The 15,516-nt window shown below is 48.0% G+C and overlaps 1 protein-coding gene across 3 annotated transcripts in view; it reads left to right on the top strand.

Annotated features, from left to right (window-relative positions):
• The window catches only part of CCDC18 (coiled-coil domain containing 18), a 1,483,839-nt gene that overhangs the window by 184,270 nt on the left and 1,284,053 nt on the right, over positions 1–15,516 (top strand). For all 3 annotated transcript variants that reach the window (XM_086953919.1, XM_086953920.1, XM_086953918.1), the window contains exon 3: positions 11,820–11,991. In XM_086953919.1, coding sequence (XP_086810045.1) covers positions 11,820–11,991 — 172 coding nt within the window. The remainder of the gene's footprint in view (positions 1–11,819; positions 11,992–15,516) is intronic.

The raw sequence follows: 15,516 nt of genomic DNA, 5'->3' as shown, positions 1-15,516 counted from the left end.
ATGGTCAGTCAGATTTCCTCCCTAGTAGGGACCTGTACTGGTCTAATCGGACAGCTGCGCAAATTAGTCCCCCTTCTTTCCCGGTCCATGCTTCGCATAGTAGTTTCTGCTACAATAATTTCGAGGCTGGACTACGGGAATGCGCTCTATTTAGGTCTACCAAAAACCTTGACCAATAGATTGCAGGTGGTCCTAAATGACGCTGCACGACTTATTTTCAGGCTCCCAAGAAGATCCCATGCCTCTCAGTTGCTACAGAGCCTCCATTGGCTGCCCATTAGGCAAAGGTCTGATTTTAAAAGCCTATGTATAGCCCATAAGGCAATCTATGGGCAAGCACCTGCCTATATTAAGGAACGGCTGGAGGTGTACAAACCTGAACGAAGACTTAGGTCTTCAGATGCACAGTTGCTTGTTTGCCCCCGGTTCAGATTGGCCACTAAAGGTGGGAGATCTTTCTCTGTTTTGATACCTAAAATCTGGAACAAACTACCTGAGCCCCTCCGTAAAGAAGGTAACCTCTTTCGTTTCAGGAAAACCCTAAAAGCAATTCTATTCAGGGAGGCTTTGAGCTCAGTCTAGCTACACTTTGGTATTTTCTTCATCCTGCCAAATAAGTTGCTGTGCCTTTCGGTCATAAGCGCCTTGAGACCTGCCGGTGAGTTGGCGCTATATAAACCGGAAATAGCAATAACAATAACGAATTAAAAGTACCCCATTTAGCAAAGCCAATAGGTCTTGCCCTTGGGACCTCTTAGGTTTGTGATTTTTTTTTAGCAACGCTTTACAGCCTAACTAATGTACTATTGTGTCACCACAAAAAATAAAGTTGGATGTACCCTTCATTTCCCAAATGAAAATATAACTTTGCCTTTTACTCTCAAGCTCTCTCAAGATTTTTGTGGGTAGGAGAGTTAGCAAGCCAGACAGTTCAAAAGTAGTGTTAGCAGGACACTTGAATACATAATGTCGATGTTTGAGCAGCTAGCTGTCTGACATGAATGTGTAGTAGCCCTTGTGGGTTTCTGTGAATCAGATCAGATTTTCCTGAAGAATCCCTTAGTTCGAGGCATGTGGGCTGCTGAATTCATATCTGTGCATAGATCGCCGCCTAGTGTTGGGTCCGGATGATCGCACATTGTTGTCCTGGAAGAGTCTTCGAAGTATCACAAGATAGGTGGCTCCTCCCCTGGACTACAGTGCGCATGGGCATCGACTCCATCCCCAGATTGTTTTTTTCCGCCATTGGGTTCGGATGTATATTGGTTCACTCTAGTCGGAATCTATATAAAACTTTTCTGAAGGCCAAAAGGTCTTTAGGTTTTCGTTGGTATAGTCTTGCGTTCGGTGCCCGATTCTTTCCAGCTCGGTTCTGAGCCAGATTTCCGGAAAAGCCGCGTGCTTTTCGACGCTGAAGGCCCGGTCGACGCCAGAGGCTTTATCGATGAACCATCATGGAACGGAGCCCGTTCAAGAGATGTCCTGTGTGCAACTCCAAGTATCCCCACATCGACGTCCACCCGGTGTGCAACAAGTGTCTTTCGCCGGATCATGATGAAGTCCGCTGCATGGCTTGTTCCCGTTTTCGATCCAAGAAGACTCTTCTGCATCGACGCGCTGCGCGCCAGGAAGCCCAGCAGACGGCACCGGCGCCTGTGGACATATTCGATGCCGGGGATGATGAAGGAGCTGACCGGGAGGTTCGTGAGAACCTGTCGAATCCCGCGTCGGAGGTCGACTCCCACTACGACGTGGATGCTGAAATGCTTGAAGCGGAAGAAGTCGTCGATGAGTTAGGAGATGACGACGGGGCCTTTGGGGCCATGGAAGATAGCTCGAGCGAGGAGCTAACTCAAACTGACATTGGGGCCGAAACGCTGCGTAAGGCTCAGGTCGAGGGATCGCCACTAGGCCTTACCCAAGATCTTCCAATAAGTTCTATGGCCCCGCCTTCGGGCTCGGCTTCAGACATTGCTAAGGAGCCACTACCATCGAAACCGAAAGTGAAAGCTCCGGTCTCGCCGCAAGTGAAAGCACTGGTGCCTCCATCGAAACCGAAAGTGCGGATTGCTTTGGTCGGCTTAAAGTCCTCAGACCTGTCGGCACCGACAAAGCAGACAAGTGTTATCGACCCAAAGAAGCAGCTCAAGGGCATCGAGACGAAGTCTAGCGCGCCGAAGACTAAGGTCAAGGTGGTCGACCCGAACACATCGGCGCCGAAGACGGTCGACACCGACAAAGGGCTCGGTGATCCAAAGGTTCTCGAGCCTCCCCGTCGACACGACAAGTCCAAAGGCGAACCGACCCTCGAAGGATTCCGTCAAGTCGACGCAGCCGTCCGCCTCCTTCTCCAAGCAGGTGGCAGACTCCCTGAAGCACATCAAGGATAAGGGCTCAGGTGTCGGGCCTAAATATCCTCCACCTTCAAAGCCTGTTGATAAACCTCAGAAGACTTCGACGCCCATCCACTTCACGCTGCCGCCGAAAGTGGTGCCGAAGGCTTTCGCCCCTAAAATGGCCGCCGACCTGCCCGAGAAGGTCTCCTCGGTGCCGAAGTCGACTACAGTGGTCCCGGCCATAAAGCCTCGACAATCCTCGTTGGAGGAGCAACAGGAGCATTTTATCGATGCCGAGACAGGCAGACTTTCCCTTTATAAACGGAAAATCGCCCCTGAACAGCCAATGGAGTCCTATAAAATTCCACTGAAGAAGAAAAAGGATTCTACCTCGACTCCTGTTCTTGTGGAACCGGTGTCTCCACGTGGTCATGATGTCTCACCCACTTATTCAGATGTGGACACTGGGGAAGGTGATGATGAGGAATACAGCTATCCAGTATACACTGATCCAGATGATACCAATGAGCCCTGGGCAGCTGCTGCTGACCCAGGGGATCCTCACTCTGCTCATGACACTCAAATATATGCTGTGAAAACGTCGCCTACAGCGGGTTCGGCAGCGTTTAACGCCCTAATTGAAAGAGCGGCTAAAAACCACGACGTCCAGCTACATGCTGACCCCATTGAAGTGGACTTTCTTTTTGGCACCTTTTCCGTCTCAGAGAGGACTGTCAAGACTCTGCCTATGATGAAGGGTGTCTTGAAGCATGCTGGGGAAATTTTTAAGGAGCCTACTAGAGCCAGGGTGATAAACCCCAGAATTGAAAAGTAGTACAAACCGGCACCTGGGGACCCTACTTACATCAGGGGACAGTTGCCGTTGGACTCTCTTGTTGTGTCTAATGCTCGGAAGAGGGCTAATTCACAAACAACGGGTGATGCTCCTACCCCAGATAAGGAATCGAAGGTGTTTGAGGCATCGGGAAAAGGGTGGCGGCTCAAGCGGCCAATATCTGGCGCATTTCAAACACTCAGGCACTTCTAGCCAGGTATGACAGGGCACACTACGACACACTTGAGACCCTGTTACAGCACCTGCTAGATGAATACAAAAAGGCAGTTGAGATGCTCATCCAAGAAGGGATGCTCATATCTAATGATTCTATCAAATGTGCACTGGACGCAGCAGACACCGCGGCCAGAGCTGTTAACACTCGTGTCATGCTGAGACGACATGCCTGGCTTAGAATCTCTGGGTTCAATCCAGAAATACAGACCACCATACTAAATCAGACAGTAAACTCTGATCATCTATTTGGCCCAGAGGTGGACACCACCTTGGAAAAGATCAAAAAGGACACTGAAACTGCTAATTCTATGGGGGCTCTACAGTCCTAGCAGTTCCGGGGTGGTTCTTTTCGTCGCTCAAGCACTAGAGGTGATTCCAGAGGCCAGCTCTCCCAAACCACGCAGTACTATAAGGGCGGCATGCAGACCACATACACCAAACAAAGTCGAGGTGGATATCGTGGAAACAGCGCCAAAGGCAGAGGTCGTGGAAACAACAACTCCAGATCCTCCGCCGCTAAAAACAGTGAATCCTTGTCACTGCCCCCCGACCACACAACACCTGTCGGGGGGAGACTTCAACAGTTCCTGCCAGTCTGGAAGTCCATCACCACAGACAGGTGGGTCACACAGCTTATACAGTACGGTTATTGTCTGGAGTTAACATCCACTCCACCCAACATACCCCCAAGACACCGTCCGATGTCCACCGAGCATTTGCACTTATTGCAGCAGGAGGTCCTCGTCATGCTGCAAAAAGGGGCAATCGAGCTCGTGCCTGTGGAAGAAAGAGGCACAGGAGTTTACTCACTGTACTTCTTGACACCAAAAAAGGACGGGTCCCTCAGACCCATACTGGACCTCAGACCCCTCAATCAGTACATTCTATCGGAGCACTTTCACATGCTGACCCTGCAGCAGGTCCTACCGTTGCTCAGTCAGGGGGATTTTCTCGCAACTTTAGATCTAAAGGATGCGTATTTTCATATTCCGCTGCACACGTCACACAAGAAATACCTCCGGTTCACTATCCAAAACCAACATTACCAGTTCAAGGTTTTGCCTTTCGGGGTCACCACAGCACCCAGGGTCTTTACAGAGTGCCTGGCGACGGTGGCCGCACACCTAAGGAGACAAAACATTCACGTCTACCCTTATCTGGACGACTGGCTCATCCAGGCAAAGTCAGCCCAGCAGTGTGCAGCCCACATGTCCCACACCATTCACCTTCTTCACGATCTGGGATTCTCACTGAATTACCCGAAGTCCCACCTGCAACCCGCCCACATACGGCAGTATCTGGGTGCGACAATAAACACTCTGGCAGCCACAGCACAGCCAAATTCAGTGAGGGTCAGCAGCATTCAATCGCTGATACAGAAATTCAGACCTCAACACTCGCTTCCAGCGCGAGTGTTCATGCAGTTGATAGGCATGATGGCCCCCTGCATCTCCATAGTCCCGCACGCGAGACTACATATGTGTCCGCTTGAGGAGTGCTTAGCATGTCAGTGGACTCAGGCTCCCGGACAGTTGAAAGACCTAGTGTTGGTGACCGATCGTGCATACAACTCTGTGCATTGGTGGAACCCACAAAACCGTTCCAAGAGCCTTTGCCACAGATCATTCTGATGACGGACGCTTCTCTCCAGGGTTGGGGAGCTCATGTACTCCACTACACTGTGCAGGGACTATGGACACCACAGCAAAGGAAGATGCACGTCAATGTTCTAGAACTGATGGCTATCTTCATGGCAATGAAAGCATTCAAGGTACATCTGTGCAACAAGGTCGTGTTGATCCCGACGGACAACATGACGGCCATGTACTACATCCAGAAGCAGGGAGGTACAACACTCTCCACAGTTGTCTCATCTGGCTCAGAGCATGTGGAAGTGGGCCATTCAGAGAAACATCTTCCTCATGGCCGAACACCTCCCAGGCAAGGACAATCAGATGGCGGACCTGCTCAGCAGGTACAGCCACCAGATGCACGAGTAGGAGATACATCCATCAGTACTCCACCCGTACTTCCTAAGGTGGGGTCATCCAGAGATAGACCTGTTCGCCACAAAGGAAAAGGCAAAATGCCCAAGCTTTGCCGCCAGGTTCCCACACCCACAGTCGCAGGGCAATGCGATATGGATGAACTGGTCAGGCAAATTTGCGTACGCTTTTCCCTCAGCACCTCTAATACCGCTGGTGGCGCGCAAGCTGAAGCAGCACTCGATGACTCTCATCCTGGTTGCTCCAACGTGGGCTCGCCAACCATGGTACACCACGTTTCTGGAACTGTCCGTGGTACCGCATCAAAGGCTGCGCCTCACACCCAGGCTTTTGACGAAGAGCCATGGCGACATTCAGCATCCAGATCCACAACAGCTCAACCTGGCGATCTGGCTCCTGAGGCCTTAGTTTGGCTACCTCAACTTACCTCCTGACTGTATGGACATAATCAGGGAGGCAAGGAAGCCCACCACCAGAGCATGCTATGCGGCGAAATTGAAGCGGTTTGTCATTTATTGTGCAGACCACAACATTAACCCGATGGATGCCTCTATTCAGGACATCATTTGTCATCTCTTACATCTGTACAAATGTAATCTGGCCTATGCTTCCATTCATATACATCTATCCGCAATGGCTGCTTATCTCCAGAACAGACAGCACCTCTCAATTTTCAGGGTGCCTGCCATTAAAGCCTTTCTAGAAGGACTCAAACGAGTCATTCCTCCGCGGACGCCACCAGCTCCCGAGTGGAACCTAAATGTGGTCCTCACCAGGCTGATGGGTCCCCCTTTCGAACCACTGCATTCATGCGAGATTCAGTTCTTGACATGGAAAGTGGCTTTCCTTATAGCGATTACGTCGCTAATGCGAGTTAGTGAGCTCCAGGCACTAACTATCCAAGAGCCATTTATTCAAATTCATTCCAACAGAGTGGTGCTTCGCACAAACCCTTAATTCCTTCCTAAGGTAATTTCCCAGTTCCATATCAACCAAACTATTGAACTACCTGTGTTCTTCCAAAATCCAGAGTCGGTTGCGGAGAGAATGCTCCACACACTTTACGTCAAGAGGGCCCTAATGTACTACATTGATAGGACCAAAGATTTTCGGAAGACTAAACAACTATTTGTTGCCTTTTCGCCACAACACAAAGGCAACCCCATTTCCAAGGCTGGTATAGCCAGGTGGATCGTTAAATGTATTCAGATCTGCTATCAGAAAGCCAAGCGCACTCTCACCATTCCACCGCGGGCCAAATCCACCCGAAAGTTGGGACCTCCATGGCTTTCCTTGGAAATATTCCTTTGGAAGACATATGTAGAGCAGCCACATGGTCTACCACACACACATTTACCAAACACTACTGTGTTGATGTGCACTCCAAACAGCAGGCAGCTGTAGGGCAGGCTGTTCTAAAAACACTTTTCCAAACTGCTGCAGCTGGCACGGGCGGCCGCCGAAAATGGAGTGACTGCTATGTATTCTATGCACATATATGAATTCAGCAGCCCACATGCCTCGAACCGAATATGCTACTTACCAGTATGCATCTGTTCTTGGCATGTAGGGCTGCTGACATTCATATCGCCCGCCCTCCTCCCCGGCACCTGTAGCGGCTGCAGCATTCACACATACTTCTAGCATGGTCATGATTCACATAGTTTCACTCCATCTTGGCCACAATGGCTAAAAACAATCTGGGGATGGAGTCGATGCCCATGCGCACTGTAGTCCAGGGGAGGAGCCACCTATCTTGTGATACTACGAAGACTCTTCCAGGACAACAATGTGCGATCATCTGGACCCAACACTAGGCGTCGATCTATGCACAGATATGAATGTCAGCAGCCCTACATGCCAATGACAGATGCATACTGGTAAGTAGCATATTCGATCTTCTTCCCTTATTCCCTTCCTTGCTGTCCACGAGTACACCAAAGGAATACCTGTGTACACGAGGAGCACTGTATTCATGTCCTCCACGTTTGAGGCAAAAAAACACTCATTGATTTCCAAAGAGTCTAAAAGCTAAGGTAACCATGTTGTTTCTGCTTATATTTCGCACACTTTACATAATCTTCCATTGCCAATGAGTGTTTACTTTTTCCAGAATGTTGTTACTTTGTTTCAGCAGTGTATAATTTGAATTGAGTCATAGCCAGGTGTTTATAATGGGGCAGAATTGGGTTGCCGCTGAAGGCAGTGCAAGTGTCTCTCAGTGGGGCAGAAGGGTGCTCAGGGAGGATAGGTTGTGGCACTATGACCACAGCTACCAAATCTGGAACTGGAGAATCAGGCTTCATGACCAGTCCACCAGACCACTCTCTTGAGGTTGCACATTCCCCTACTAGACCTTAGAAGGACATACTAGAATATAGAAGCCCTGGTCTCTGAGCACCAGCAGGTGGACCCTACCGGTGGCCAGTGGAGTTAACCTTATAGGCCTGTCCACCACAATCCATACTGAAGTTCACCTACAGTCTTGCGGGCAGACCTATGAAGCACCACACCCTACAGCAACAGTGACTTTGTCACTGAGGTCACAGGACCCTTTAGGCCAGTCCGCCTCACCCATTGGTGCCTCCATTGACCTTGTTCCAGCAGTACTAATGCAACTCTCACCAGGGATTGGCAATGCAGGATTTGCTTGCACACCACACTAAGCTCGGCGGCGATGGGTAGGTGAATCTGCGAGGACACGGAAAGTGTGAGCCATACCTGAAGGTTCCACCCCGATGTACCAACCCGCCGAACGTTCATGTGGCATTTAATCCCTGACCATTAGGCATAGGAAAAAGCCACAGAGGTAACCAACACCCACACTACTGGTATTTTACACATGACACTAGCATGTTGTTGAATGAATGTAATTTTTGATCCCTTATAGGTCCTGATGAATCGCGGGCAATAGCCATACGCGAGAAACATGTCGACCAATTCCTTTCCTAATCTCATCTAGGGCCACTATACCTAATTGGTTGGCACCTAGCGAGTTAGATTCACGTTTTTAATTGCAGTAGGGGACCCCCAGAATAAAGTAGTTTCCGGTACTCCCCACTACATTTTAAATCACTTCCCTAACTTCACCCGCACTTCACCATAAGGCAGTTGGATTCAAAAGATCTCCGCCAAAGAGCCCCTCTCAGAGGTGAGCCCGTCGGGGATTGCGCCGCCTCCCCGACGAGGAGCAACGCCTATGATGAAGCATGACACCCATATGGGTGTGTGAGGCAAATACATCCAACAAAATGGATGCCCAAAGGTGTTATATCTACACCTCCGGCCACGCCAGATACACATAATTCCTTTCCTAAGGAACAGTTCAGCAACCCACTTTGTTTACCTACACCACACTAAGGGGCATGTTTACAAGGGCCTTGCATCATGCTTGAACCACAGAACATGGTAAATGCACGACACAAATATGCAAGTCATATTTATGAAGCCACGCAAAGCCACTTTGCATGGCTTTGAATGGTTTCATAAATATGGAGTAATGCAACACTTCGCAAATTGCTGCTTTGCCTTACTCTGCACCTGGGAGGCGTTGCAGTGGGTGTTCCCACTCAACTCTATCGTTTTTTTTTCGCATTCCCAGATTTACAAAGACTTGTAAACCTGGACTGATTCAAAATCCTACGCCTCCCCAATGGAGGCTCAACAAGGAGAAAATATGTTATTTCTCCCTATTTTCCTCTTTCTATGTGTGCAGCACACATACAAAGAGGAAAAAGCCTCTCAGGATTGCTTTTGTGCAAGAAGGTGCCCCTTCCTGCACAAAAACAATGCTGCATGCAACGGAGGCACCCTTGCACCATTGTGCAAGGGTGCCTGCGGTGGCGCTTGGCTGATGAAACGGCACCAGCGCACTTGGAAAGGGCAGGAATGCACCGTCTTGGATAAAGACGGTGCATGTCTGCCCTTTCCCTTGTGACGCAGGACAGCACAGCAAAGTAATTTGATGCGTTGCACCACCGTTCCCCTAAATATGCCCCTAAGTTCTCAAACGTCACAGTGTTTCTTTGCTTCAAGCAGCAAGCACTTTTAACATGTGCTGCCTGCTTTGGGGCCGCTGCAATTGCGCAGTAATGGTGGGCTAAATTATGTTGCCGTGTTGACTAAATTATGCAGCAAAGAAAGGCTGCAGCTTAATGTGGTACATTTTATGATACTTTGTTATTTTGACATTTGTACACATACTAACAGCCTCTGCAAAGCTTTTGCCTCATTAATAGCATCACTAAGAACGTGACCAGTCAACCATTGTAAAGGGCCCTTCACTTCACAGCAACAGTAGTCACGTTGTTTTGATCCATTTGAGATACAAACAATTTTTTAGGTAAAACCATCAGCTTACAAAGCAGATGGTGCTTTATGTGGCAAACACGGCAGAGTTATAATTATGTGGAAAACATTTGCAAACTAGGATATTTTGCCATTCATGTTTGAACTTCTCTCCTGCAGTCTCTGGTGGGTGGTATTCCTAGACACCTACAGTGCTCATAGAGAGACAAAGGAGGAAGGTGCCTAATAGTGATTGCAGAGGATAGTAGCTTGAAGGAGAGAAAATAACTGATTGAGACAATCTGAAGACCACTACCTATTTTTGACTCTACCAATGTTTGAGTCTCTTAATTTCAGAATTGGTGCATTTGCAATTCCGATTGCTATCTAACTTGAGTAGTAATTACACAAACTACTCCTAAAATAGTTGTATCTCATTCATCTGATACTGCCAAAAGCATCTGCAAAATCAACAGGTTTGGGTTGGTTTAGAGTGCTATGTCTAGATACAATAACAGGAAACTAAGAGGCATCTAAAGCTCGCTTCATGGCATCTTACGTGAAGCATGTAGAAACACATGAATACAATTTTGCGTTGACCGTGGGTCACAGAAAGATGTCATCAATAGTGCTCCCCAACACGTGGGACCTCCTGTTATCGAATCGAAAGCCAAATTTTATGTTCAGAAATGGTTAGAAAAAGAGAGAAGTGCTGATGAAAGAAACTGCATGGCTCGGACACAAATGGCTTATGATGCCACTTATGAGTATTTGGGAATTCTGTGATTGAAAACGTATCCTACATTGTAAATTTATTTTGATGTCAATAACTCATATTAAAGCTAAAATAAACGTGTATCTATTGGTTGCATTAAATAAGGTTATAAGCTGTAACTCGTCAGTGAAATGCCAAACATACAAAAAATTGGGAAGTTTTGCTCTTTCTAGCCACACCTCTGACTCCGCCCACTGGCCCAATCCTCAGAATATTTCCAACCCTTGATGCTCCGCCCACAGTTCCCCTACTTCTTTTTCCCCACTTCGACCACTGCTTAAATGTCTATGATCTTAAACATATGCTGTTAGTAAACAACTCAGCCTTGATCATTAACTTGTTACCATAACCAGCTTAGGCCTACTGTATTAGGCAGAACCAGGGCTGGTGTACAGCATGAGTAAAAAAACATTGGCAAATCCAGTAGCTCTTGCATAGTTGAGACCTATTGGCTTTGCCAATGCTTGTTAGAACTGTCGAGCATCTCATGTCTTTTGCCTCCGATATGGACACACTATTGCAGAGATGTTGTGGTTAACACTTAAAATTGATGTGCTCCTTAAGATTATAGGGGGCTAATTTTTAGGTTTCCTTCACAGCGCTGTGCTTCTGAAATCTCTTGTATTAAATAGATCTTAAAAGGGGGCTCTTATCAGTTACCATTTTCGAATTACTGTGTTCATTCGCTTTTGTGTGGAACTTTTTTGTTAACTTCCCCTTACTGCACACATTTACGAAACTTCTACTAAAGCTGCTCATAATGTTTAAGCCCCATTCACCACTGTCAAGATAAGATCTCTTCCCATGGAAAAGGCAGACCGCTTCTAACAGTATGCTGGAATGCTTGCTTTGTATTACTTAGTTTTGTAAAGCAGATGCTTAAGCCTTACAATGTTTGGTGCATTTCCTATTTGTTCCTCTGTACCTTTCTTTGCACTTTGTAGGTATTATCAGATCATTATGATCAAATTCTAAATGTTGTAATAAACATTGCACGTTAAAAATAAAGTTAATATACAAGAGCTATGCTATATTTTACTACTAAACAGGCAGCCACAAGTGCAGTTACCTTGTAGAGAACATGGCCATGATTTGAATGGTGTTGCAGGTGCAGTAGCACCATTCCCAAAGGTTGTGCAATGGCTTAAATATGTAAGTGTAGATTTTTTTTTTATTACAAAATGGAATGTGCCAGTGCCGAAGGGTCTAGCTCGTATCAATGGTGTTTTGATGTATTTGGTTTAATGAATGTGTTGTTTAAAAAAAAAAAAAAAAAGGATTTTTTAATGAAATCTAACATTAGAATGTATTTTATTCTCACTGTTTTTTCTCCATCTTCCCAGCGACAGTTCCAGTGCCAGTGAAAGTTCCAACTGCAGGTCCCCTTCCAGTGTTGCCACAGCCTTAACTCTTGAGGATTGTGACCAGCCCAGTTGTGCCTGCTCTCCGAACTCGTGCCACGAAGAAAAAATGTCCTTCCAACACTGTGATTCTGGAAAGCGGTCAAGAGAAAAGGCAATTACTTTTTATTCTTTCGAAAAACATTCCAGGATTCAAAATTATCCCCCCTACCATCATGACATTTTAATTTGTATCTATTCTTTATTTCACAGTATCAACATCTTAGTTTCAATCCTTTATTGCAAAAACAGCTAATTTAGTGAAGAAAGCATCCCCAGAGAAACTCCTCTATAATAAATCTCTGTTCTTTCCCTAGCAAAGAGAAGTAGAAAAGTAGAAAAGGCGAAAGCAGAGAAAGAGGAAATATTTTATATCACTTAATTAATGTTACCTCGATTTAGAAAATTCGCATTACGATCAGCCTTCTAAGGTGTAGCTCTGTGTTAGCCCAAGGTTGAAGATTTCTAGATGAGGTGTCATATTTTCCTGCAATGCCATCAGCCTTCTGGGATTCCTTTCCATACATCAGAAAGTCTTTGGTTGAATAGAATGTGTGGGGTTCCCCTACACAAATTGCCTTTAATTGTGCAGAGAACCAAAGCGAGGCATCACAATTTAAAGCCATTACTTCCTTTTGATATCTTCAATCTCTTTCCTCCTTTCTTGAGTTGATTCGACCAGACGCGGGAAGATTACAATTTAATTTTCTCTCATAGTTTACACTTTTTTGATGACTGCATGACTTTGTCCGTCTCTGATGGGCTATACAGGTTTCTATTGTCCAGTGCTTTACTCTGTGATCACTGGTAACCCAACCAGTGTGAAATCTTTGTCCATTAAAAGATATAAAGTGTCCAAAGCATCTGAGAAAAATGTAAGTTCCACTGTAACCAGTAGGTGATCTTCAGTACAAGGTTCTTTATATAAATAAAACAAGCCTTCTCGTAGTCCAAAAAAGTTGTTACACTGTTCCAATCAATTATTTGTCCCAACTTCAAAATCACCAATGTTATAGTCAAATAAAAACAGCCAACACGTGTTTCGCGACATCATTGCTTCTTCAGGGCTGTTAGACAAAACATATTAAATAAGCTACAACTCTTAGAACTTTTCAAGGGTTCCCAGTTTAGCTAATATACATTTAGAATTACCCCCAAGGTGTCAGACTGGATCCAGAGAATTTTTCTTCAGCAGTACCCCTGCACTTCAGTAGGTGGCGTCTGTCGACTCCGCGTTCGTTGTTGGCGTCGTGATCGCCGGAATGACATCTCGGTATCTACTTTGATGCCGCCCCTGCGTGCTGAGGTAAGTTCTTTCTTTTTCCGTGCCAGCCAGCACAGATCCGTAGAGAGAAAGGTACCTCTAGTCACTTTTTGACTACCCTTTTTTGACTTTTTGTTGACATCTTTTTGAGTCGTCAACTACTGGTGCACAGTTATGTCACAAAGGCGAACCGGCTTCAAGCCTTGTGGCTCCTGCCACAAGCTGATGTCGGACACAAATCTAGTGGTGCCTATGGTGTCTGGACAGCGACCACGACCCGAAGTCGTGCTTCCGACTACCGGGCCATGGCCCCAAAGCCTTTGCGGGAGCGGTCCTGAAAGCTTCTGGAGGCCAGGCAGTCTGGTCTGCACCACTCGAGGTCCCGGTCGAGAGGGAGGTCGCGGGACTGGCCGCAGAGCCATCACCACCACTCCTTGTCAAAGTCTTCGTCTTAGAAAAAATCGAAGCACAAAAAGAAGGCGAAGAAGTAACGTCGCTCTTCGCGTACTCCCCGGCCGTCGGCCGACATGGGATGCGGATGGTTGTTGTACGCCTCTACCCCCAACTTCGTAGTTTTTACAAAGCCCTCCACTCCATCTTTGGGCAGCCCACTGGTGAGCTCTCAGGCCCCACGGACTCGGCTGCGGGTTCTAGGGCCTTCGAGGCTGGCGGCTTTGGCCCTGGTGCCACAGGAATCCAGGCCTGGATCTGGATCGGCACCGGTCAACCCTACAACACCTCGTCCAGCGCCGAATCCATTGGGGAGGTGTCCGCCTGCTCCGACACCGGTTGTGTCCCCAACCGACGTCGATCCCGGCCTCAACATGGACACTGAGAAGGACCGACATTGGTACTGGCGCCAACTGGTACTTTTGTACCTCTGTTCTCCCTTGGTGTTCCCTATCGCCCTGAGTGGCTACCAGAGGAGGGTAAGGAGGACTCGGAGGCGTCTGTGGACCCTCTGGCAGGACAGTTAGGAGAACCGGATTAGAGAGAGGAGTTGGGTGAGGCTAGTGGTCTAGACACTTCTCCAGACCTTGGTATGCCTTCTCCCCCACCGTGGCTACTACGGAGAGTGCCTCTTACGCTGTGGTGTTACGTAGGGCGGCTAAGGCCTTGAACCTTGAGCTTCCTACAGTGGCAGTCAGGACTAACCTCCTGACCGAGGTGCTTCAATCGGCAGTGATTTCTTCGGAGTCCCTGTCGCTGTTCAATGAAGCCCTCACGGACATCCTTCGGGACACTTGGTTCCAGCCCAGCACAGAAGCTCCTGTGGATAGGATGATTGCCCGACACCATTGCCTGGCCCTGGGCGACCTCATTTCCCTCTCCCTACAACCTATCCCGAGAGCCTGGTGGTCCAAGCCTTGAATTCCAAGGGTGCATTTCCTACTGCTCCACCTGATAGGGAATCCAAAAAGCTGGACCATATTGGGAAGATGTTTTCTTCTGCCACCTTAGGGCTGCAGTCGGTGATTACCACATGTCTCCTGGGCCGTTACTCCCATTCTGTGTGGGACACGGTTGCGCAGGTGCTACCACAGTGCCCAGAGGAGGCCTGGGCTGAGCTCTCCCATGCAGTTGCCGAGGGTAGAGATGGCGCGAAGTTCGGCATACCATGTGGACTGGACACTGCTGACTCGCTAGGCAGAATGATTTCCATGTCGGTAGCCCTAAGACGCTACGCCTGGTTGAGGTCCACTGGCTTTTCGGGTGATGTCCAATCAACTCCTTTGGACATGGCCTTTAATGGCTGTCTCTTGTTTGGCGACAAAGTAGACAATGCTCTTGAGCACTTTAAGGATTCCAGAGCTATGGCCAGATCCTTGGGTCTCGCTACTTTCTCTTGACCGCGCAGTCTGCTTTTTGCCCCTTTCGTGGCTATGGAAAGGGTGCCCCGCCACGTTCCACCCAGAGCCACAGGCCTGCGCAAGCTCTCCAACCTCTGCGCGGCCGGGGACATGGGACCCAGTGTTGTGGGTCCGGGGGCCAAATGGCAGGCCAGTCCACCAGCGCCCCCTCTACAGCAGCCTCCAAGCCCTTCTACTCTGACCTATCAGGGCCACCAATTGCCAGTGGGCAGCAGGATTCGCCATCACCTCCCCCACTGGCACAATATCACGTCGGACAGGTGAGTTTTGTAGATATTCCGAAGGGGCTAATCCCTCCCGTTCGAAACTACCCCTCTCTTCATGCCACCTGCCTTCCATCTCATGTCTGAGGATCACTTGTTCCTTCTCAGCTTTCTTGGTCAAATGAGCCATCAAGCGAGTCCCTGTGCCAGAAGTAGGTCGAGGTTGTTATTCCCACTACTTCCTGGTCCCCAGGAAGGACAAAGGCCTGCGTCCTATCTTGGATCTCAGGGATGTCAACCAC

This window comes from Lissotriton vulgaris, chromosome 1_1 (assembly GCF_964263255.1).
Source record: "Lissotriton vulgaris chromosome 1_1, aLisVul1.2, whole genome shotgun sequence".
Lineage (NCBI taxonomy): Eukaryota > Metazoa > Chordata > Amphibia > Caudata > Salamandridae > Lissotriton > Lissotriton vulgaris.
The sequence above is the reverse complement of the archived record's forward strand: the minus strand, read 5'-3'. Positions and strand labels throughout refer to the sequence as shown.